A 24,524-nucleotide genomic window follows, 5' to 3' on the forward strand; every position below is an offset into this window, starting at 1 on the left:
AAAACTTGTCTCTTGCATATTCATTTACTAAGCTTTGAGTGCAAAATTATTAAAGGAATTGGTATCTGTAAATAGCCAATACCACCTCAACCTAATGCAATTATTTATGCACATACCTTATGTTAGTTAACCAATTTCTCTAAATAAAGACTTGTCTTTATGTTAAGTTGCAGTCATCACAGAGCTCTTTAGTGCTGTATTAAGTGTTCAGGAATGAAAACAGTAAAGCATGTTTTTCTTCTGTCCTTATGTGATCAAAGTGATTATATTTTAAAGTAAAAACACAAATAAACTTGCTGTTGGTGAGTACATAGTCTCATCCTCTTGTTCTGGTCAGTGAAAACATGGTCTTAATAAGCAGGTTTTATTTATATACAACTAGAGCGGGTGGATAGCACACACTGTGCTGTTTTCTTTGTGATATTAAATTATAATATATTTTAGGTAATTACATTTGGAGGGAACAGTTGAGAGCTAGTTTGGTCCTGTATTGTGTTACTGTGAGGGAAATCATTACCAAACCTAGGAAAACTGGCTTGTTCCTCCCTTATCCACGAATGGAATGTGAAAGCAATGATCCAGATCTATGCAAGTGATGGATATTTAGTTTTTCAAAAAATATAAATATCTTGCATTCTAAAAAGATATGTTGATGAAATCCTGCAAGTGCTAAACCCATCTTTGAGATTTTTAAAAAGGGCGCTGGTTTGAAATTAGGGTAATTTGTCTAGTAATGCCATCTGTAACTTTTTTTTATACTTTTGTGTTTTGCTCCAAGTGAACTGGTTATGCCCAAGTGTGAGTCTTGGGCACACTGTCACTGGAATAAACTAAACCTGGCTGATGAGCCCTAACTAGGGCAAAACTGGTCCCGAATTGCTTGTATTCCGTTTGGGGCAGGACCTGGCCTGGCAGTTTGGACTGGACTGTTGGATCAAGACTAATTTGCATATGGCTGGATCTGAACTGTGGTGACATGGCAGTGCTCTCTTCACTGGTGTGTCCTCCCAGCTACTTAAGATTCCGCAAGAAGACAAAGGTTGTGTGCTGCACCTAGGCATGCGGAATCTGAAAGCTTAACAACATGGGCCTAGCTTATGATGTGTGCGTCTGGGTGTGGTGAGTTGAGCATAGCAGCCCGGAAGATAAGAGGTATTCCTGCACCTGAGATGAATTAATGACACGCGGTGTAAGTTAAGAGAAGTACTATGAGTGCCATACACCATTCATGCCCCCTGTTATGTATCTATAGCCTACCAAGGATGACTGATAAACAGAGAGGATCCTTTGGGGCTGCATTGAATAGATAGTAACTTGTGGAAAGGGGATTTGTGCAACATCTTTCAATACAGTGGTGGAACAGCAACAACCTGTTGCTGGGCAGGCCCTTCTCATTCCTTATCTGGTTCTGCAAGTTTTCCATTACCGTGGACACATCTCTTTCCGGTGGGGTTAGGAGGGTGGGGGCTGTCATCTAGATGACAAGACAACACAGGGGGTGTAGGAAAATGCCACTGTTGGAATGGTTGCCACCCCACTTTTTGCCTAGTGTTGATGCAAACTTTGAAAGTGTGCTGGGATCCTGCTGATCAGGCCCCAGCACCCTTGTAAAATGTACCAGTGGTACCAAGGGCCCTGTGGCCAGGGAAGGTCCCCAAGGGGTGCAGCATCTATTATGCCACCCTGGGGAATCCCTCACTCAGCCCATGCGCACTGCCTTGCAGCTTGTGTGTGCAAATGGTGGAGAAAAAGGCAAAGTCGACATGGCAGCCCTCGCTTGGTGCCATGCCCTCAAAATCACTGTCTGTGGCATAGGTAAGTCACCCCTCTAGCAGGCCTTACAACCCTAAGGCAGGGTGCACTATACCACAGGTGAGGGCAGAGCTGCATGAGCAATATGCCCCTAAAGTGAAAGTCAATTCTTAGACATTGTAAGTGCACGGTAGCAATATTGCATATATGGTCTGGGTGTTTGTCATTACAAACTCCACAGCACCATAATGACTACACTGAATAATGAGAAGTTTAGTATCAAACTTCTCCGCACAATAAACCCACACTGATGCTGAAAAATGCACACAGAGGGCATCTTAGAGATACCCCCTGTATGTTAGCCAACCTGATAGTGTAGGACTGACTGGTCTGTGCCATCCTGCCACTTCCAGACAAGTTTGACCACATGGGGTGAGTGTCTTTGTGCACTCTGGGGTCAGAAACAAAGCATGCCCTGGGTGGAGGTGCTTCACACCTCACCACTGGCAGGAACTGTAACACCTCAACGGCTCAAGCCTCGAGATACGTGCCCCAGGGTGTTCCAGCTAGTGGAGATGTCCCCCCCCCCCCCCCCCCCCCTTTCATAGGAAAGTTATGAAAAGAGGGAGGAACACTCTGCACCCGACGCCCACGGCCCGTGTCCAGGTGGTCCAACTACCCAGAGAGGATCCCCAGGTGATTCAAACAGAGTGTCTACACTGGAGTCCCCACCCCTCCGCTTGGAGAAGCACTGCACCCGCAGAGAAGCTGACCACCTGTGCAGCAGTGACAGGCAGGCTGCCTTCCTCCCTATCCAGTCAGTGGCTTGCCCGAGGAGCCCCCCTGTGCCTTGCCCGCAGCGCCTAAGTGACTCCTGGGGTCCCTCCATAGAGTTCCATTGGGAAACCTATGCCCTGATTGCACCCTGCACCCCCTGTGCCGCTGAGGGTGCATGTTTGGTGCCTACTTAGAGTCCCCCCAGTGCTCCTCTAAACCCCTTGGTCTGCCCTCTGACAACGCGGGTACTTCTGCAAGCAGACCGGAACCCGAGTACCCCCTGTCTCCATGGGGGCCCATGTTATTTTGGCTCCTGTTGGATCTCTGCACCTAACCGGCCCTGTGTTGCTGATGCTGGGTGTTTGGGTTTTCTTGAACCCCCAGCGGGTGGGCAACACATACCCTAGAGACTGAATCTGTAAGTTGGTTACTTACCACCAAAACTGTACTGTACTTTCTTCCCTCAGGAACTGTTGAAAATTGCAGTGTCCACTTTTAAAATAGCTTTTTGCCATTTTAAGAAAACTGTGTACAATTTTGATTCCATTCAAAGTCATGATTATGCCTATGCAAAGTACCTTTCATTGAATGTAATTACCTGCTAATTGAATCTTGTGGACGGACAAACCCCCTGCACCACGTCCCTCTTCAGCGAATCCATCGCTGACTTCATCTCCCCGCACGCCCTTGCCTCGCCGGACTACATCCTCCTCTTTGACCTTAACTTCCACCTGGAACAGAACAACGACCCCAACACCACCGCCCTGCTCGACAACCTCTTTCTCAAGCAACTGGTGAACACCCCCACCCACATCGCCGGACACACGCTCGACCCCATCTTCTCCGCCAGCAACCATGTATCCTTCAGCCACTCCTCCGTAATACACTGGACCGACCACAGATGTGTCCACTTCACCTTTAGACGCGAGACTCTCCACCTCCGCACACAACCCATCCCACGCAGACATTGGAACAAAATCCCCACGGAACAGCTTCTCTCCACTCTCAGCGACAACCAACCCACCTTCTCCACCGACCCCAACGACGCAGCCCTCAGCCTCACGCATTGGATCACCAACTGCGCGGACAACCTCGCACCCCTCAGACGCCTCCCAAGACAGACCAGCACCAGGAAACCTCAATGGTTCACAGACACCCTCAAGGAATCCAAACAAACCTGCTGTACCCTCGAGAAAGCCTGGCGCAAGGACCAAACCGCAGAAAACATGTCTGCCCTCAAAAACGCCACCCGCGAACACCACCAACTGATCCGCGCCACCAAAAGACCTTCCTTTACAGACAGACTGGACAAGAACACTCACAACAGCAAAGAACTCTTCAACATTGTCAAAGAGCTCTCCAATCCTAACGCCAACTCCAACGCCATCACGCCCTCACAAGACCTCTGCAACTCCCTCGCCACCTTCTTCCATCGTAAGATCACCGACCTACACAACAGCTTCGGACACCTGACCCAGCCAACCACCACAGAACCTACAACCCCAGCCATCACCCTCAACGCCTGGACTCACATCAGCACGGAGGAGACCAAAGCTACCATGAACTCCATCCACTCTGGTGCCCCCTCGGACCCCTGCCCACTTTTCACCTTCAACAAAGCCGACGAAATCATCGCCCCGCATCTCCAGGCCATCATCAACAGCTCGTTGACTTCTGCGTGTTTCCAGCTCTCGGGGAAGGTGGCAGAAGCAAACGCCCTACTGAAGAAACCTACGCCGGACCCCAGCGACCTGAAGAACTTCCGCCCCATCTCGCTCCTCCCCTTCCCTGCCAAAGTCATAGAGAAGACCGTCAACAAGCAACTTACCAACTTCCTTGAAGACAACAACCTACTCGACCCCTCTCAGTCCGGATTCCGAGCCAATCACAGCACAGAAACCGCCCTCATCTCAGTCACAGATGACATCAGAACTCTGATGGACAACGGAGAAACAGTCGCCCTCATCCTCCTCGACCTATTGGCTGCCTTCGACACCGTCTGCCACCGAACCCTAACATCTCGCCTGCGCTCCACCGGTATCCAAGGACTGGCCATGGACTGGATCTCCTCTTACCTCTCTAACCGCTCCCAAAGAGTCTACCTAACTCCGTTCCGCTCAGACCCCACCGAGATCATCTGCAGCGTCCCACAAGGCACCTCGCTCAGCCCGACTCTCTTCAATGTCTACATGAGCCCCCTCGCCGACATCGTACGCAAACACAACATCAACATCACCTCCTACGCCGACGACACTCAGCTGATACTTTCCCTCACCAAGGACCCCACTGGCGCCAAGACCAACCTACAAGATGAAATGAAAGAAGTCGCAGAATGGATGAAACTCAGCCGTCTGAAACTGAACTCAGAAAAAACGGAAGTCCTCATCCTCGGAAACACCCCGTCCGCCTGGGACGACTCTTGGTGGCCCACGGCCCTAGACACTTCACCAACCCCCTCAGACCACGCACGCAACCTCAGATTCATCCTGGACCCGCTTCTCACAATGACCAAACAAGTCAACGCCGTATCATCTTCTTGCTTCCTCACCCTCCGCATGCTCCGAAAGATCTTCCGCTGGATCCCCGCCGACACCAGAAAGACTGTGACCCACGCCCTCGTCATGAGCCGCCTGGACTACGGAAACACCCTATACGCAGGAACCACCGCTAAACTCCAGAAACGTCTGCAGCGAATACAAAACGCCTCCGCCCGCCTCGTCCTCGACATACCCCGCAACAGCCACATCTCCGCCCACCTGAGCCACCTGCACTGGCTTCCCGTCAACAAAAGGATCACCTTCCGGGTCCTCACCCACGCACACACAGCCCTCCTCAACAAGGGACCCGAATACCTCAACCGTCGCCTCAGTTTCTACACGCCCACCCGTCAACTTCGCTCCGCCAACCTCACACTCGCCGCCGTCCCTCGCATCCGCCGCACCACGGCAGGTGGGAAATCCTTCTCCTACCTGGCGGCAAAGACGTGGAATTCCCTCCCCACCAACCTCAGGACCACCAAGGACCACCTCGCATTCCGGAGGCAGCTCAAGACCTGGCTCTTCGAGCAGCAGTAACCCCCTCCCCCTAGCGCCTTGAGACCCTCACGGGTGAGTAGCGCGCTTTATAAATGTTTTTTGATTTGATTTGATTGTGGTTCTAGAAATAAATTAACAAAAGAGATTTTTCTATATTAAATCCTATTGGTCTGGAGTTAAGTGATTGAGTGTTTCCTTTATTTTTGTGTGTGTGTACAAGAAATGCTTAACACTACCATCTGATAAGCCAAACTGCTCGGCCACACTACCATAAATAGAGCATTAGTATTATCTATTCTTGCCTCTGTCAAGCCACTGGGAAACCCCTCGACTCTGCACAGAATATCTCATTTTGATATAGTATATACAGTGCCAGCTTCCAGCAGGGGATGTCAATCCCTCCAATCCACTCGGTGCTAGAGATGCCGCATTAACTCATAGAAACACAAAATAAATGCATCCAGTCCGGGGACAGTCCATTAAGTGCCACTGTACAATCACCGAACTTCCACCAGCAATCTCCTATTTCTGAGCAGAACCTTTTATTTTAAGAATGAAAGCTCTTACCCACCATTTGGTGGCATGCTTCATCATGGGATCCCTCCTTTTGCCTCTTACCCAATGGTTTGGGGTGTGGGCTACAACTCTCACTCTGGGTGTGGAACCCTTCAATATTTTACCCTATGTGAGCTATTAAGTGTGGGTATGCATAGGAGGGTGTAATATGATCAAATGTGCAGTGCTTCACCCGTTTGTATGAGTATGGTTTGAAGAAAACAAACTAGGCTCATTTTGCCTTTTTTTTTTTTTTTTTTTTTTTTTTTTTTTAGCCCTGTGCTCACACTTTCTGGAGTTTTTTAACATTTCCCTAGTTGACATGTAAAACGACAAGCAGGTCAGCCCTGTTCATGTTCGCCAAACGTGATTGTGTAGATAGCCCTTCAGCAGGCTAAGGTTGGCCAGACAGTGTTAAGAACTTTGTTCCAAACTATCCACAGGCTAAAAACTGGTTATAGAGAGTACTTTTTTACAGTCTATGCAAAGCATGTGTATCTACAGCCACTCAGGCCTTCTGACGCCAGTTCTCTTCTTTCCGTGACTGCGTGCTGATCCGGAGAAGAGCTACTTTAGTCATTTTTTGCATAAATATGACATTTTGTGGAATTCGTTTTTCACCAGTTTTGCATCGAGCGAAGTCCCGTAAAACCGGATTCAAGTCCTGTGACTCCTGTCACCGCATATTGTCGGTGACAGATCTGCACCGCCTGTGCCTCTGATTTTTGGAGCGCGACTGCAGATCAACACTCACAGCTAGACGAAGGTGACTGTAAAGGTACAGCTATAACTTGGGCGGCCTGCATCAAGGGACATTCATCCACCTCACACTCCCCTGAGTCCTATATCATCTCCAAAGCTGGTGTTATGGAAGGGGTTAATGAAAGTGCCAATCTTCTTTCAACCAACTCTGTCTCTTTAGTTTTTACGCCCACTGCTCTGTAAAAAGCTGACAGCATAGTGTATGTAGAAAATGCAGAGGCTAAACCTAGCGTTACTTTTTGCCCATGGTTGGCCCTTATACCCAAATACCTAAAATGCCAAGCAATCACAGTACCTTTTTACATGTCTTTTAGTACGCGGATCACCCACTGGGTAAGAATAAAAATAAAATAGAACAAAAATTAAAATAAACGGGGAAAAAAAATAAAAACTAAGAGAGAGGGCACAGCCTTGTCCAATCGCAGAGAGGCCTCTACTTGGCCCGGTCTTCACCCAAGCAAGCACCCGGGCACGTCCTGTGCAGCGGGCATCCCAGCTGCAAGTTAAGTGCCTCCGTGCGCAGATACTGACAGGTGTGACCTCCTGATGCCACAATGGAGGCCGGGGGTTGTAGTCAAGGGCCCCCCTTCTATCCCTCATCTCCTGGTCAGAAAACAAAGTGAAGATAACCAGTTATTTTGGACCCTCTCTTACCCATTTACTTGAATCATATTGGGTGTTTCAGAGTATTTGTTCTAGTCTTCAGAAAATGTGCTTTCAATGATTGTGTGATGTTTTTAATTTAGGTCATCCCCGTAGTGATACTTTGTCTTTCTAAATAACAAACTGTACTATTGCAGGGGGGTGGAGCACTTTTTGTTTAGATCCATACATATTAATGAAATGATTTATTTGTTCTAGGTTGCCTACCAAGGTGACCCAGAAGGTGCTCTTATACAGTTTGCTACCCCTGAAGAAGCAAAAGCTGCTATTTCAAGCACAGAAGCAGTACTGAATAATCGCTTTATAAAAGTATTCTGGCACAGAGAAAGCAATTCTCAACATATGCATGGATCGCCTCAAAAGGTATTGTTTTATGAGTACGTTTATTGAAATATCATGTACTTGTTAGTATGATATATAGCAAATTTCTAGTCTAGAAGTAGCTATAAGAGGTCAAGCTGGATCTGGACCTTTTTCCTGCAACCAACCCAACATCTGCTAACCCAGACGAATCTTTGAACAAGTGGTGCTGTAGCATCATTGACTGCATAGCCAAACAGGCACTAGCCCATGGATGTGGCTTACCAGCTTCATAAAGGAGTTCTCTCTGCTGGGATCTCATTTACCATATTTTTTTATTGGTGAGTTTTCAAACACAAGTAACATTTAGATGTCTGTTCTTGTGTTGTCCAGTTACAGAAGTACTATATTTGCAGATGTGTTGAGTGGAATGTGCTGTTTATTACACTTTTGTGAGTGTGGGAGTGGGTAGTACTCGCAAGAGGCAAAGCTTTGATTGGGTCATGATGCCCCTCCCCTCCTGCAGCAATAGTAATAAATAGCATAATTAATTCTGCACCTGTACATGTATAGTATATGCCATGGTATTTGTGTGTGTGTGTGTTTTTATTTTTTTATTTTTAAATTGGGGTCAAGACCAGGGTGGAACTTAGTACATTTGTGTGTTATGTTAAAATTACATTGGAAAGGCCCTGTGAATATTAAGACAATGTGCTTCCACATGCAACCTAATCATAATATGCAATGTGTGAGGAGTAAACCATGTTTTCTTATGTTAGTTTAACTCTGTTGTGGTAATTAGCTGGAGTTTAACCCTTTCACTGTAATGTGTCAATTTGTGTTTGTTAATACAGTTGATCTAAATGAGAGTTACTGGGCCATATTTATTTTCACTCCCATTGCATGGAAGCAGTTATTTATCAGGAATTCACTGTCTCTTTTCAAAATACCTTCACATAACTTCAGTAAGTTAATAGCTTTAGTGCTTACTAGACGTAACATTGTGCGTCATTGACTCTTATTACAACTGCTCTCTTCTTTTTGAATGAGCATATGTCCTGTGACAGTAGTTGTGAAAGACTATCAACTTTCTGTTTTTCTGTATTCTTTGAATTTTGTCAATGAAATGTAGTGTCTATGGGAATAAAAGCAGTCGTAGAAACTCCTTCCACTTTGCCAGAAATGTGGTTCATGCTGCAAATTATTACTCCCTTATGTCTTACTGACAGTTGGCTGTTTTAGAGCCACTTTACCGCAAAGCACCATTTAGCCAGCTGTAAGCCTTCTGCCATGTGAGTGCACATTTCATATACTTTACTTTGGTATGGGTATAAACCCAAGCAGTTCTCCTTAGAATCCAGGAGATGTCATTGCTTGGCAACTACTCAACCTGCTTACCACATGTACCCAAAATGTCTGTATCACTAAGCATGACTATGTTAAGTGTATAACAGTAGCTGTGTTTACGCGTTCTGAGCTATTTCAGTCCACGTATATTTTGATGAGCCATGACAGGAGTTGTAAAGGCTAGGTGGAGGAAATTAAACTACTACTCTAAAGGGTGATTTTCCAGACACCCTAGTAACTCTGCATTTGCAGAGTGTTCTGAACGTTCTTTCTCCTCCCCCCACCCCCCTTAGATTGGGAATTGGTGGAGTTCCTGAAACAAAGATATAGGCATGCTACCCACTGTCAAGGACTGTCAAGGACTTGAGAATTCCCCCCCTCCAGTCCTAATTAGGGAGATCAGGGCCCCCCAAGCCCTGTCTCCAACTGTGTTAGTCAGAGAAGCTGTTTCCCTCACAGGAGGGTCCAGCACCTCTGTTATCACTGAGGATAGCCTCAGTGAAGATGACCTCCTGCTAGCCAGGATGGCCAAAAGATTGGCTTTAGAGAGACAGCTCCTAGCCATAGAAAGGGAAAGACAAGAGATGGGTTTTGGTCCCATCCATGGTGGTAGCAACATAAATAGGGTCAGAGATTCTACTGACATGTTGAAAATCCCTAAAGGGATTGTAACTAAATATGAAGTTGGTGATGACATCACCAAATGGTTCACAGCTTTTGAGAGGGCTTGTGCAACCAGAAAAGTAAACATATCTCACTGGGGTGCTCTCCTTTGGGAAATGTTCACTGGAAAGTGTAGGGATAGACTCCTCACACTCTCTGGAAAAGATGCAGAATCCTATGACCTCATGAAGGGAACCCCGATTGAGGGCTTTGGATTCTCCACTGAGGAGAATAGAATTAGGTTCAGGGGGGCTCAAACATCCTCGAGCCAGACCTGGGTTGATTTTGTGGACTACTCAGTGAAAACACTGGATGGTTGGATTCAAGGCAGTGGTGTAAATGATTATGATGGGCTGTACAATTTATTTGTGAAAGAACCCCTATTAAGTAATTGTTCAAATGATAAACTGCATCAGCATCTGGTAGACCTAGGACCAATTTCTCCCCAAGAATTGGGAAAGAAGGCGGACCATTGGGTGAAGACTAGGGTGACCAAGACTTCCACAGGGGGTGACCAAAAGAAAGGGGTCACAAAGCCTCCCCAGGGGAAGAATGTTGAGACATCCAAAGGGAAAAATAGTAAAGAGTCTTCTACAGGCCCCCAAAAACCTGCACAGGAGGGTGGGCCCAGAGCCTCTTCACAATCCAATTTTGGGTTCAAGGGTAAAAACTTTGATCCCAAAAAGGCCTGGTGTTGTAGCTGTAATCAGCCTGTGTAAAGAAATGGCTCCCTGTTGCAGTTACCCCCCACTTTTTGCCTGATACTGATGCTGACTTGACTGAGAAGTGTGCTGGGACCCTGCTAACCAGGCCCCAGCACCAGTGTTCCTTCACCTAAAATGTACCATTGTATCCACAATTGGCACACCCTGGCATTCAGATAAGTCCCTTGTAACTGGTACTTCTAGTACCAAGGGCCCTGATGCCAAGGAAGGTCTCTAAGGGCTGCAGCATGTCTTATGCCACCCTGGAGACCTCTCACTCAGCACAGACACACTGCTTGCCAGCTTGTGTGTGCTAGTGAGGACAAAACGAGTAAGTCGACATGGCACTCCCCTCAGGGTGCCATGCCAGCCTCTCACTGCCTATGCAGTATAGGTAAGACACCCCTCTAGCAGGCCTTACAGCCCTAAGGCAGGGTGCACTATACCATAGGTGAGGGTACCAGTGCATGAGCATGGTACCCCTACAGTGTCTAAACAAAACCTTAGACATTGTAAGTGCAGGGTAGCCATAAGAGTATATGGTCTGGGAGTCTGTCAAACACGAACTCCACAGCACCATAATGGCTACACTGAAAACTGGGAAGTTTGGTATCAAACTTCTCAGCACAATAAATGCACACTGATGCCAGTGTACATTTTATTGAAAAATACACCACAGAGGGCACCTTAGAGGTGCCCCCTGAAACTTAACCGACTATCTGTGTAGGCTGACTAGTTTTAGCAGCCTGCTACAAACCGAGACATGTTGCTGGCCCCATGGGGAGAGTGCCTTTGTCACTCTGAGGCCAGTAACAACGCCTGCACTGGGTGGAGATGCTAACACCTCCCCCAGGCAGGAGCTGTGACACCTGGCGGTGAGCCTCAAAGGCTCACCCCTTTGTCACAGCCCAGCAGGGCACTCCAGCTTAGTGGAGTTGCCCGCCCCCTCCGGCCACGGCCCCCACTTTTGGCGGCAAGGCTGGAGGGAACAAAGAAAGCAACAAGGAGGAGTCACTGGCCAGTCAGGACAGCCCCTAAGGTGTCCTGAGCTGAAGTGACTCTAACTTTTAAGATTCCTCCATCTTGCAGATGGAGGATTCCCCCAATAGGGTTAGGATTGTGACCCCCTCCCCTTGGGAGGAGGCACAAAGAGGGTGTACCCACCCTCAGGGCTAGTAGCCATTGGCTACTAACCCCCCCGACCTAAACACGCCCTTAAATTTAGTATTTAAGGGCTACCCTGAACCCTAGAAAATTAGATTCCTGCAACTACAAGAAGAAGGACTGCCCAGCTGAAAACCCCTGCAGCGGAAGACCAGAAGACGACAACTGCCTTGGCCCCAGAAACTCACCGGCCTGTCTCCTGCCTTCCAAAGATCCTGCTCCAGCGACGCCTTCCGAAGGGACCAGCGACCTCGACATCCTCTGAGGACTGCCCCTGCTTCGAAAAGACAAGAAACTCCTGAGGACAGCGGACCTGCTCCAAGAAACGCTGCAACTTTGTTTCCAGCAGCTTTAAAGAACCCTGCAAGCTCCCCGCAAGAAGCGTGAGACTTGCAACACTGCACCCGGCGACCCCGACTCGGCTGGTGGCGATCCAACACCTCAGGAGGGACCCCAGGACTACTCTAAGACTGTGAGTACAAAAACCTGTCCCCCCTGAGCCCCCACAGCGCCGCCTGCAGAGGGAATCCCGAGGCTTCCCCTGACCGCGACTCTTTGAACCTAAAGTCCCGACGCCTGGGAGAGACCCTGCACCCGCAGCCCCCAGGACCTGAAGGACCGGACTTTCACTGGAGAAGTGACCCCCAGGAGTCCCTCTCCCTTGCCCAAGTGGAGGTTTCCCCGAGGAACCCCCCCCTTGCCTGCCTGCAGCGCTGAAGAGATCCCGAGATCTCTCATAGACTAACATTGCGAACCCGACGCTTGTTTCTACACTGCACCCGGCCGCCCCCGCGCCGCTGAGGGTGAAATTTCTGTGTGGACTTGTGTCCCCCCCGGTGCCCTACAAAACCCCCCTGGTCTGCCCTCCGAAGACGCGGGTACTTACCTGCAAGCAGACCGGAACCGGGGCACCCCCTTCTCTCCATTCTAGCCTATGTGTTTTGGGCACCACTTTGAACTCTGCACCTGACCGGCCCTGAGCTGCTGGTGTGGTGACTTTGGGGTTGCTCTGAACCCCCAACGGTGGGCTACCTTGGACCAAGAACTGAACCCTGTAAGTGTCTTACTTACCTGGTAAAACTAACAAATACTTACCTCCCCTAGGAACTGTGAAAATTGCACTAAGTGTCCACTTTTAAAACAGCTATTTGTGAATAACTTGAAAAGTATACATGCAATTTTGATGATTTGAAGTTCCTAAAGTACTTACCTGCAATACCTTTCGAATGAGCTATTACATGTAGAATTTGAACCTGTGGTTCTTAAAATAAACTAAGAAAAGATATTTTTCTATATAAAAACCTATTGGCTGGATTTGTCTCTGAGTGTGTGTACCTCATTTATTGTCTATGTGTATGTACAACAAATGCTTAACACTACTCCTTGGATAAGCCTACTGCTCGACCACACTACCACAAAATAGAGCATTAGTATTATCTATTTTTACCACTATTTTACCTCTAAGGGGAACCCTTGGACTCTGTGCATGCTATTCCTTACTTTGAAATAGCACATACAGAGCCAACTTCCTACAGCCTGGACACCAAACTGGAGACAAGGCCTGTCCCAAGAAAGGTTCCACTACTAACTCTACTCCAGCTAACACTGGAATGGCTAGTCTCCAAGTGGGATCAACAGTGTGCCCAGAGCAAATCAGGTGTCACACTGAAGCTACATTAGTCTCTGAGGGTGGGGCGGATTTAGCCACACTGGCTGCCTGGCCTCCTAACATGCAAAAATACAGACAGCAGCTCTTAATTAATGGGACAGGTGTAGAAGGCCTGAGGGATACAGGTGCCAGTGTCACCATGGTGACAGAGAAACTGGTTTCCCCTGGTCAATACCTGGCTGGACAAACTTATCCAGTCACCAACGCTGACAATCAGACTAAAGTACATCCCATGGCTATGGTAACCTTAGAGTGGGGAGGGGTCAATGGCCTGAAACAGGTGGTGGTCTCCTCAAATATCCCAGTAGACTGTTTGCTTGGAAATGACCTGGAGTCCTCAGCATGGGCTGAGGTAGAACTGAAAACCCATGCAGCCATGCTAGGTAGGTATCCCTGAACTGGTGTGTGTCAAGACAAGGGCACAGTGCAAGGCTCAGGGTGAAAAAGTGGTGTTGGAGCCTGGAAAAAGGGCCAAACCTACCAAGAGAAAAGGAAAGACAACTGGGGAACCAGTTGCAACACAACAAGTAAAAGAGAACCTCTCTTCTCAGGAAGAAGTTCTGCCCTCTGAGGGAACTGAGCCCATGGAGTTAGGACCTTATCAGGTTGAGCTCCTAGGCCCAGGGTGGCCCTCAAGGGAACAGTTGTGTAAGGGGCAAGAAACCCGTCCCTCTCTTCAAGGCCTTAGGCAGCAAGCTGCTGAAGAGTCCAATGGAAAGAAAACAGGAACACATAGGGTCTATTGGGAATATGGACTCCTTTACACTGAGGCAAGAGATCCCAAACCTGGTGCCACTAGGAGAGTGGTAGTGCCTCAGTAGTTTAGGGAGTTCATACTGACCTTAGCCCATGATATTCCTCTTGCTGGGCATTTGGGATAGACCAAGACGTGGGAGAGACTAGTCAACCACTTCTATTGGCCCAACATGTCCCAGAAGGTCAAGGAGTTTTGTGTCTCCTGTGCCACCTGTCAAGCCAGTGGTAAGACAGGTGGACACCCAAAGGCCCCCCTCATTCCACTTCCAGTGGTGGGGGTCCCCTTTGAAAGAGTGGGTGTGGACATAGTGGGTCCACTTGAACCTCCCACAGCCTCAGGGAACCTATACATACTAGTAGTAGTGGATCATGCTACTAGATACCCTGAAGCAATTCCCCTTAGGTCGACTACTGCCCCTGCAGTAGCCAAAGCACTCATTGGTATTTTTACCAGTGTGGGTTTTCCTAAGGAGGTGGTGTCTGACAGAGGTACCAACTTTTTCAGCATACCTGAAACACATGTGGAATGAGTGTGGGGTGACTTACAAATTCACCACACCATACCATCCACAAACCAATGGTCTTGTTGAGAGATTCAACAAAACATTGAAAGGCATGATCATGGGGTCCCTGAAAAACTCAAAAGGAGATGGGATGTCCTCTTGCCATGTCTGCTTTTCGCCTACAGAGAGGTGCCTCAGAAGGGAGTAGGGTTTTCACCCTTTGAACTTCTGTTTGGCCGCCCTGTAAGGGGACCACTAGCTCTTGTGAAGGAAGGCTGGGAGAGACCTCTTCATGAGCCTAAGCAAGATATAGTGGACTATGTACTTGGCCTACGTTCAAGGATTGCAGAGTACATGGAAAAGGCAAGCAAAAACCTTGAGGCCAGCCAACAGCTCCAGAAGTTTTGGTATGACCAAAAGGCTGCAATGGTTGAATTTCAACCAGGGCAGAAAGTCTGGGTTTTGGAGCCTGTGGCTCCCAGGGCACTTCAGGACAGATGGAGTGGCCCTTACCCAGTGCTAGAGAGGAAGAGTCAGGTCACCTACCTGGTGGACCTAGGCACTAGCAGGACCCCCAAGAGGGTGATCCATGTGAACCGCCTAAAGCTCTTCCATGACAGGGCTGATGTGAATCTGTTGATGGTAACAGATGAGGACCAGGAAGCTGAGAGTGAACCTCTCCCTGATCTCCTCTCCACAGACCCTAAAGATGGCTCAGTAGATGGAGTGATCTACTCAGACACCCTCTCTGGCCAACAGCAATCTGACTGTAGGAAGGTCCTACAACAGTTTGCTGAGCTCTTTTCCCTAACCCCTGGTCAGACACACCTGTGTACCCATGATGTGGACACAGGAGACAGCATGCCTGTCAAAAACAAATTTTTCAGACAGTCTGACCAAGTTAAGGAAAGCATCAAAGTGGAAGTCCACAAGATGCTGGAATTGGGAGTCATTGAGCACTCTGACAGCCCATGGGCTAGCCCAGTGGTCTTAGTCCCCAAACCTCACACCAAAGATGGAAAGAGAGAGATGAGGTTTTGTGTGGACTACAGAGGACTTAATTCTGTCACCAAGACAGATGCCCATCCCATTCCAAGGGCTGATGAACTGATTGACAAATTGGGTGCTGCCAAATTCTTAAGTACCTTTGACTTAACCGCAGGGTACTGGCAAATCAAAATGGCACCAGGAGCAAAAGAAACAATAGCACTCTCCACACCTGATGGGCATTATCAGTTTACTGTTATGCCCTTTGGTTTAAAGAATGCCCCTGCCACCTTCCAAAGGTTGGTGAATCATGTCCTTGCTGGTTTGGAGTCCTTTAGTGCAGCTTATCTTGACGATATTGCTGTCTTTAGCTCCAGCTGGCAGGATCACCTGGTCCACCTGAAGAAGGTTTTGAAGGCTCTGCAATCAGCAGGCCTCTCTATCAAGGCATCCGAATGCCAGATAGGGCAGGGAACTGTGGTTTACTTGGGACACCTTGTAGGTGGAGGCCAAGTTCAGCCACTCCAGCCTAAGATCCACACTATTCTGGACTGGGCAGCTCCAAAAACCCAGATTCAAGTCAGGGCATTCCTTGGCTTGACTGGGTATTACAGGAGGTTTGTGAAGGGATATGGATCCATAGCGACAGCCCTCACAGAACTCACCTCCCAAGAAAATGCCCAAGAAAGTAAACTGGACTGTAGAATGCCAACAGGCCTTTGACACCCTGAAACAAGCAATGTGCACAGCACCAGTTCTATAAGCTCCAGATTACTCCAAGCAGTTCATTGTGCAGACAGATGCCTCTGAACATGGGATAGGGGCAGTTTTGTCCCAGACAAATGATGATGGCCTTGACCAGCCTGTTGCTTTCATTAGCAGGAGGTTACTCCCCAGGGAGCAGCGTTGGAGTGCCATTGAGAGGGAGGCCTTTGCTGTGGTTTGGTCCCTGAAGAAGCTGAGACCATACCTCTTTGGTACTCACTTTGTAGTTCAGACTGACCACAGACCTCTCAGATGGCTGATGCAAATGAAAGGTGAAAATCCAAAACTGTTGAGGTGGTCCACCTCCCTACAGGGAATGGACTTTATAGTGGAACACAGACCTGGGACTGCCCATGCCAATGCAGATGGCTTTTCCAGGTTCTTCCACTTAGAAAATGAAGACTCTCTTGGGAAAGGTTAGTCTCATCCTCTTTCGTTTTGGGGGGGGGGGGGGGGGGGAGTTGTGTTAGGAAATGCCTCCTTGGCATGGTTACCCCCTGACATTTTGCCTTTGCTGATGCTAAGTTTTGATTTGAAAGTGTGCTGAGGCCTGCCAACCAGGCCCCAGCACCAGTGTTCTTTCCCTAACCTGTACTTTTGTTTCCACAATTGGCACACCCTGGCATCCAGGTAAGTCCCTCGTAACTGATACCCCTGGTACCAAGGGCCCTGATGCCAGGGAAGGTCTCTAAGGGCTGCAGCATGTCTTATGCCACCCTGGGGATCCCTCACTCAGCACAGACATACTGCTTGCCAGCTTGTGTGTGCTAGTGGGGATAAAAAGACTAAGTCGACATGACACTCCCCTCAGGGTGCCATGCCAACCTCACACTGCCTATGTAGTATAGATAAGTCACCCCTCTAGAAGGCCTTAGAGCCCCAAGGCAGGGTGCACTATACCATAGGTGAGGGCATAAGTGCATGAGCACTGTGCCCCTACAGTGTCTAAGCAAAACCTTAGACATTGTAAGTTCAGGGTAGCCATAAGTGTATATGGTCTGGGAGTCTGTCATGCACGAACTCCACAGCACCATAATGGCTACACTGAAAACTGTGAAGTTTGGTATCAAACTTCTCAGCACAATAAATGCACACTGATGCCAGTGTACATTTTATTGTAACATACACCCCAGAGGGCACCTTAGAGGTGCCCCCTGAAACCTTAACCGACTATCCGTGTAGGCTGACTAGTTCTAGCAGCCTGCCACACACCAGACATGTTGCTGGACACATGGGGAGAGTGCCTTTGTCACTCTGTGGCTAGTAACAAAGCCTGTACTGGGTGGAGGTGCTTCTCACCTCCCCCTACAGGAACTGTAACACCTGGCGGTTAGCCTCAAAGGCTCACCCCCTTTGTTATAACACCACAGGGCACTCCAGCTAGTGGAGTTGCCCGCCCCCTCCGGCCATGGCCCCACTTTTGGTGGCAAGGCCGAAGGAGATAATGAGAAAAACAAGGAGTCGTCACTGGCCAGTCAGGACAGCCCCTAAGGTGTCCTGAGCTGAGGTGACTCTAACTTTTAGAAATCCTCCATCTTGCAGATAGAGGATTCCTCCAATAGGATTAGGGATGTGCCCCCCTCCCCTCAGGGAGGAGGCACAAAGAGGGTGTACCCACCCTCAGGGCTAGTAGCCATTGGCTACAAACCCCCCAGACCTAAACACACCCTTAAATTTTGTATTTAAGGGCTCCCCAGAACCTAGGAACTCAGATTCCTGCAACCTAAGAAGAAGAGGACTGCTAAGCTGAAAAACCCTGCAGAGAAGATGGAGACACCAACTGCTTTGGTCCCAGCTCTACCGGCCTGTCTCCCCACTTCTAAAGACACTGCTCCAGCGACGCTTTCCACAGGGACCAGCGACCTCTGAATCCTCAGATGACTGCCCTGCATCTAGAAGGACCAAGAACTCCCGAGGACTGCGGCTCTGTTCACCAAAGACTGCAACTTTGCAACAAAGAAGCAACTTTGAAACAACACGCGTTTCCCGCTGGAAGCGTGAGACTTGGCACTCTGCATCCGACGGCCCCGGCTCGACTTGTGGAGAACAATCACTTCAGGGAGGACTCCCCGGCGACTGCGAGACCGTGAGTAGCCAGAGTTGCCCCCACAGCGACGCCTGCAGAGGAAATCCCGAGGCTCCCCCTGACCGCGACTGCCTGCTTCTAAGATCCGATGCCTGGTAAAGACTCTGCAGCCGCAGACCCCAGGGCCTGAAGGATCCGACCTCCAGTGCAGGAGCGACCCCCAGGTGGCCCTCTCCCTTGCCCAGGTGGTGGCTACCCCGAGGAGCCCCCCCCTTGCCTGCCTGCATCGCTGACGAGACCCCTTGGTCTCCCCTTGAAACCTATTGAAAACCCGACACGTGTTTGCACACTGCACCCGGCTGCCCCGGTGCTGCTGAGGGTGTACTTTCTGTGTGGACTTGTGTCCCCCCCCCCCCCCCCCCCCCGTCCCCCCCGTTGCCCTACAAAACCCCCCTGGTCTGCCCGCCGAAGATGCGGGTACTTACCTGCTGGCAGACTGGAACCGGGGCACCCCCTTCTCCATTGAAGCCTATGCGTTTTGGGCACCACTTTGACCTCTGCACCTGATCGGCCCTGAGCTGCTGGTGTGGTAACTTTGGGGTTGCTCTGAACCCCCAACGGTGGGCTACCGTGGACCCAAACTTGAACCCCGTAGGTGGTTTACTTACCTGCAAAAACGAACAAACTCTTACTCCCCCCAGGAACTGTTGAAAATTGCACTGTGTGTAGTTTTAAAATAGCTATATGTAATTTATGTGAAAACTGTATATGCTATTTTGCTAATTCAAAGTTCCTAAAGTTCCTACCTGCAATACCTTTCATTTGAAGTATTACATGTAAATCTTGAACCTGTGGTTCTTAAAATAAACTAAGAAAATATACTTTTTCTATACAAAAACCTATTGGCTTGGAATTGTCTCTGAGTGTGTGTTCCTCATTTATTGCCTGTGTGTGTACAACAAATGCTTAACACTACCCTCTGTTAAGCCTACTGCTCGACCACACTACCACAAAATAGAGCATTAGAATGATCTCTTTTTGCCACTATCTTACCTCTAAGGGGAACCCTTGGACTCTGTGCATACTATTCCTTACTTTGAAATAGTGCATACAGAGCCAACTTCCTACAGCTGGTCAGGGATATTTGCTTACGCTTTTCCCCCTCTCCCGCTCATTCCTTGTCTAGTCAACAAACTGAGTCAAAACAAACTCAAACTAATACTCATAGCACCAACCTGAGCTCGCCAACCATGGTACTCAACACTGTTGGATTTATCAGTAGTACCCCACATCAAACTACCAAACAAACCAGATCGGTTAACACAACACAAACAACAAATCAGACACCCGAATCCAGCATCGCTCAATCTAGCAATCTGGTTCCTGAAGTCTTAGAATTCGGACATTTAAACCTTTCACAAGAGTGTATGGTGGTCATTAAACAAGCGAGAAAACCTACAACAAGACATTGTTACGCAAACAAATGGAAAAGATTTGTTTGCTACTGTCACACTAATCAGATTATGCCACTAAATGCCTCCACACATGACATTATAAGTTATTTATTACACTTACAAAAGTCCAATCTAGCTTTCTCTTCCATTAAAATCCATCTCACTGCAATATCTGCCTATCTGCAGATTACACATACAACATCGCTTTTTAGAATCCCAGTTATTAACGCATTAATGGACGGACTAAAAGGAATCATACCCCCAAGGACACCACCAGTTCCTTCGTGGAACCTTAATATTGTATTAACACGACTCATTGGCCCACCATTTGAACCCATGCATTCTTGTCAAATCCAATTTTTGACTTGGAAAGTATCCTTCCTAATAGCTATCACATCACTTAGAAGAGTGAGTGAAATACAAGCATTTACTATTCAAGAACCCTTTATCCAAATACATAAACATAAAGTGGTTCTCCGTACAAATCCCAAATTCTTACCAAAGTTCATATCACCATTCCACCTAAACCAAACAGTGGAACTCCCAGTCTTTTTTCCACAACCAGACTCAGTAGCTGAAAGAGCATTACATACGTTAGACATTAAAAGAGCACTAATGTACTATATTGATAGAACAAAACAAAACAATTGTTTGTAGCCTTCCAAAAACCTCATGCAGGAAATCCAATATCCAAACAAGCCATTGCCAGATGGATAGTGAAATGTATTCAGACCTGCTATATTAAAGCAAAAAGAGATCTACCTATTACGCCGAAGGCGCACTCCACTAGGAAGAAAGGTGCCACAATGGCCTTTCTAGGAAATATACCTATGACAGAAATCTGTAAGGCAGCCACATGGTCTACCCCTCATACATTCACAAAACATTACTGTGTAGATGTGTTAACAACACAACAAGCCACAGTAGGACAGGCTGTATTACGAACATTATTTCAGACAACTTCAACTCCTACAGGCTAAGCCACCGCTTTTGGGGCGATAACTGCTTACTAGTCTATGCACAGCATGTGTATCTGCAGCTACACATGCCATCGAACGGAAAATGTCACTTACCCAGTGTACATCTGTTCGTGGCATGAGACGCTGCAGATTCACATGCGCCCTCCCGCCTCCCCGGGAGCCTGTAGCCGTTATAAGTTGATGAAAATTGTACATTATAAATTGATGAAACTTGTACATTTGTAAATATATATCACTTTTATACACATTATGTACATACATGCTTACTCCATTGCATGGGCACCTTTACTATATACGCAACTCCTACCTCACCCTCTGCGGGAAAAACAATCTAAGATGGAGTCGACGCCCATGCGCAATGGAGCCGAAAGGGAGGAGTCCCTCGGTCTTGTGACTCGAAAAGACTTCTTCGAAGAAAAACAACTCGTAACACTCTGAGCCCAACACTAGATGGCAGGATAATGCACAGCATGTGAATCTGCAGCGTCTCATGCCACCAACAGATGTACACTGGGTAAGTGACAAGTTCCATATATGCCATCTAGTGTTGGGCTCGACTCCATCTTAAATTGCTTTCTTTCCGCCATCGGGTTCGGACGTGTTCCTCTTTGCTCCGGTTATTCGATTTGGAAAACTTCAAAAATCGTCGGTATTGTTTTCGATCGCGACCCATCCTGCATCGACACCTTGGCACTGGCGAAACACACCTTCGGTTGCCCTTCGGGGCAACCGCGCCCATTCTGGGCCTGGTCGGACCGACAGCAGGAAGTGTCGAAGCCTAATGGACCGGACCCTGTTCCGATTCTGCCCTCAGTGCCACGCAAAGTATCCATACACAGATCAACATCGGGTCTGTAATCTGTGTTTGTCACCAGATCACCGAGAGGATACTTGTGATATCTGCAGGTCCTTCCGTTACAAGAAGACCTTGAGGGATCGAAGGGCGAGACGACTACAAATGGCGTCGAAGAGTACCGAACACCTCGATGCCGAGGAAGAGGAGATGGCCATCTCCATTCAAGGATCCGATTCGGGCGAATCCGACGCGGACCGACCACCGACAGCAGGCCAGCACATGAGTACGCCTGCCCCATCCCCATCCCAAACCCAGAGCCAGTCCAAGACCAAACAAAAGGCCTCGGGACGCCACTGCCGGAAGGCTATGGCTCTACCCGGAAGAAATCAAGCGGTGACTAAGCAACACCTTTGGCACCGAAAAAGGCCACATCCGCATTGAAGTCTTTGGACTCGAAAAAGTTTGACATCGACTCGTCGAATCGAAACCCCGAAAGACTCTTTCGGAACCGAGGCCTACTATCACAATGGGCATTTCGGTACTGAAAAAAACGGCTTTGGAGCCGAAAAAAGCCTTATATACTGAGGAACATGTTTTTTCTAAACAGATGAAAGAAAGCCACAGATTTGAGGAATAACTTCAACAAATGGAGGAATTTGATGACAGACAAGCCAGGAGATAGATCCACAAGGATACTGGCAAGATCCTCACAGCACCTCCCCTCAAATTTAAAAGGAAGCTGGCTTTCCAAGGACATTTGGACACTGATTAGCCAAAGGCTAAAGTGCCAAGAGAGCAATCTCCGCCACGCCAGTTTTCCCCAGCACATTCTCCTCCTCATTCTCCTCAAAGAACCGTTTCTCCTCTTGCTACACCCACTGCACAGTCACCCACACACACTGTGCAGTCACATCAAGACACAGGCCCGTGGGATCTTTATGATGATCCTGTGTCAGACAATAGCCTAGAGTGCTATCCATCTAAACCCTCTCCACCTGAAGATAGCACATCCTACAGACAGGTTTTGGCTAGGGCTGCAGCTTTCCACAATGTAAGCATGCACACCGAACCACTAGAGGACGACTTTCTTTTTACTGCGTTGTCCTCAACACATACCTCTTTCCAAAGTCTACCCATGCTCCCAGGCATGCTCAAACATGCCCAACAGATTTTTCAGGAGACGGTTAAAGGAAGGGGCGTAACACCAAGGGTGGAAAAGAAATATTAACTACCACCTTCTGACCCGGTATTTATCACGCAACAGCTGCCCCCAGATTCGGTAGTGGTCAGTGCGGCGAGGAAGAGTGCCAACTCGCATTCATCTGGGGATTCACCCCCTCCAGATAAAGAGAGTAAAAAGTTTGATGCGGCAGGAAAGAGGGTAGTGTCACAAGCAGAAAATCAGTGGCGCATAGCAAACTCACAGGCCCTCCTCGCAAGATATGACAGAGCTCATTGGGATGAGATGAGCAACATCATTCAACATCTCCCCAAAGAATACCAAAAAAGAGCTCAGCAGGGACAGGCAATAACGAATAACCAGATAAGGTCTACATTAGATTCAGCTGATACTGCCGCAAGAACAATAAGCACTGCAGTTACAATTAGACACCATGCATGGCTTAGACCATCAGGTTTTAAACCTGAGATTCAACAGGCGGTCCTCAACATGCATTCAACCAGCAACAGCTATTTGGCACACAAGTGGACCCAGCCATAGAAAAAATGAAAATGATACGGATGGGAGCGCTTTACTCATCCCAATACAGAGGGACATTTAGGAAGCCGCAGTATAGGGGGGGTTTCAGGCCACACACATCAGAAACATCCACCTCACAGAAAAAGCCCTCATATCAATCACAGTATCAAAGAGGGGGGTTTCGAGGGTCCTTCATAGGGCAATTTCCCAAATCCAGGTGAAAATTCCAAACTACAAAGCAAGCCACTAACAACAAGCAGTGACTTTGTCATCACCTTCCCCCAACACACATCCCCTATGGGAGGAAGACTGGAAAGGTTCCACAATCAATGGTCAAACATAACAACGGACACATGGGTACTATCAATTATCCAACATGGTTACTGCATAGAATTTACAAATTTTCCTCCAGATATTCCCCCAAAAGCACACAAACTATTGTCGCAACATCTAACAATGTTACAAACAGAGGTGCAAGCACTATTAACAAAACAAGCCATAGAACTAGTACCTCATCAACAAAAAGGAACAGGGGTCTATTCCCTGTACTTCCTTATTCCCAAAAAGGACAAAACACTAAGGTCAATATTAGGTCTCAGGACTCTCAACCTATACATTCAATCAGAACACTTTCACATTGTGACACTACAAGATGTAGTCCCATTACTGAAACAGGGAGAATACATGTCAACACTAGATTTAAAAGATGTGTATTTTCACATACCCATCAATCCATCTCACAGAAAATAACTCAGGTTTGTTATACAAGGAAAACATTACCAATTCAAGGTATTACCCTTCGGGATAACAGCAGCCCCCAGAGTATTTACAAAATGCCTTGCTGTAGTAGCAGCATACATAAGGAGACAACACATGCATGTTTTCCCATATCTCAACGATTGGCTAATAAAGGTCAACACTCAAGAACAGTGTCAACATCACACACGTTATGTAGTAGATACCCTACACACACTAGGGTTTTTGATAAATTATCAAAAATCACACTTGCAACCATCCCAAATTCAGCAGTACTTGGGAGCTACACTCAAAACTCAAAAAGTGATTGCACGTCCAAGCCGACAAAGGGGGCAATCATTCCACACCATGGTGCCAGAAATACAGCCAAATCAGCATTACGCAGTCAGATTTATGATGAAATTCCTAGGC

General features: G+C 47.9%; 1 protein-coding gene across 3 annotated transcripts in view; it reads left to right on the plus strand.

Annotated features, from left to right (window-relative positions):
- The window catches only part of LOC138250391 (RNA-binding protein 26-like), a 623,852-nt gene that overhangs the window by 268,096 nt on the left and 331,232 nt on the right, over positions 1-24,524 (plus strand). For all 3 annotated transcript variants that reach the window (XM_069205212.1, XM_069205213.1, XM_069205214.1), the window contains one exon: positions 7,743-7,907. In XM_069205212.1, coding sequence (XP_069061313.1) covers positions 7,743-7,907 — 165 coding nt within the window. The remainder of the gene's footprint in view (positions 1-7,742; positions 7,908-24,524) is intronic.

Source organism: Pleurodeles waltl, chromosome 8 (assembly GCF_031143425.1).
Source record: "Pleurodeles waltl isolate 20211129_DDA chromosome 8, aPleWal1.hap1.20221129, whole genome shotgun sequence".
NCBI classification, from domain to species: domain Eukaryota; kingdom Metazoa; phylum Chordata; class Amphibia; order Caudata; family Salamandridae; genus Pleurodeles; species Pleurodeles waltl.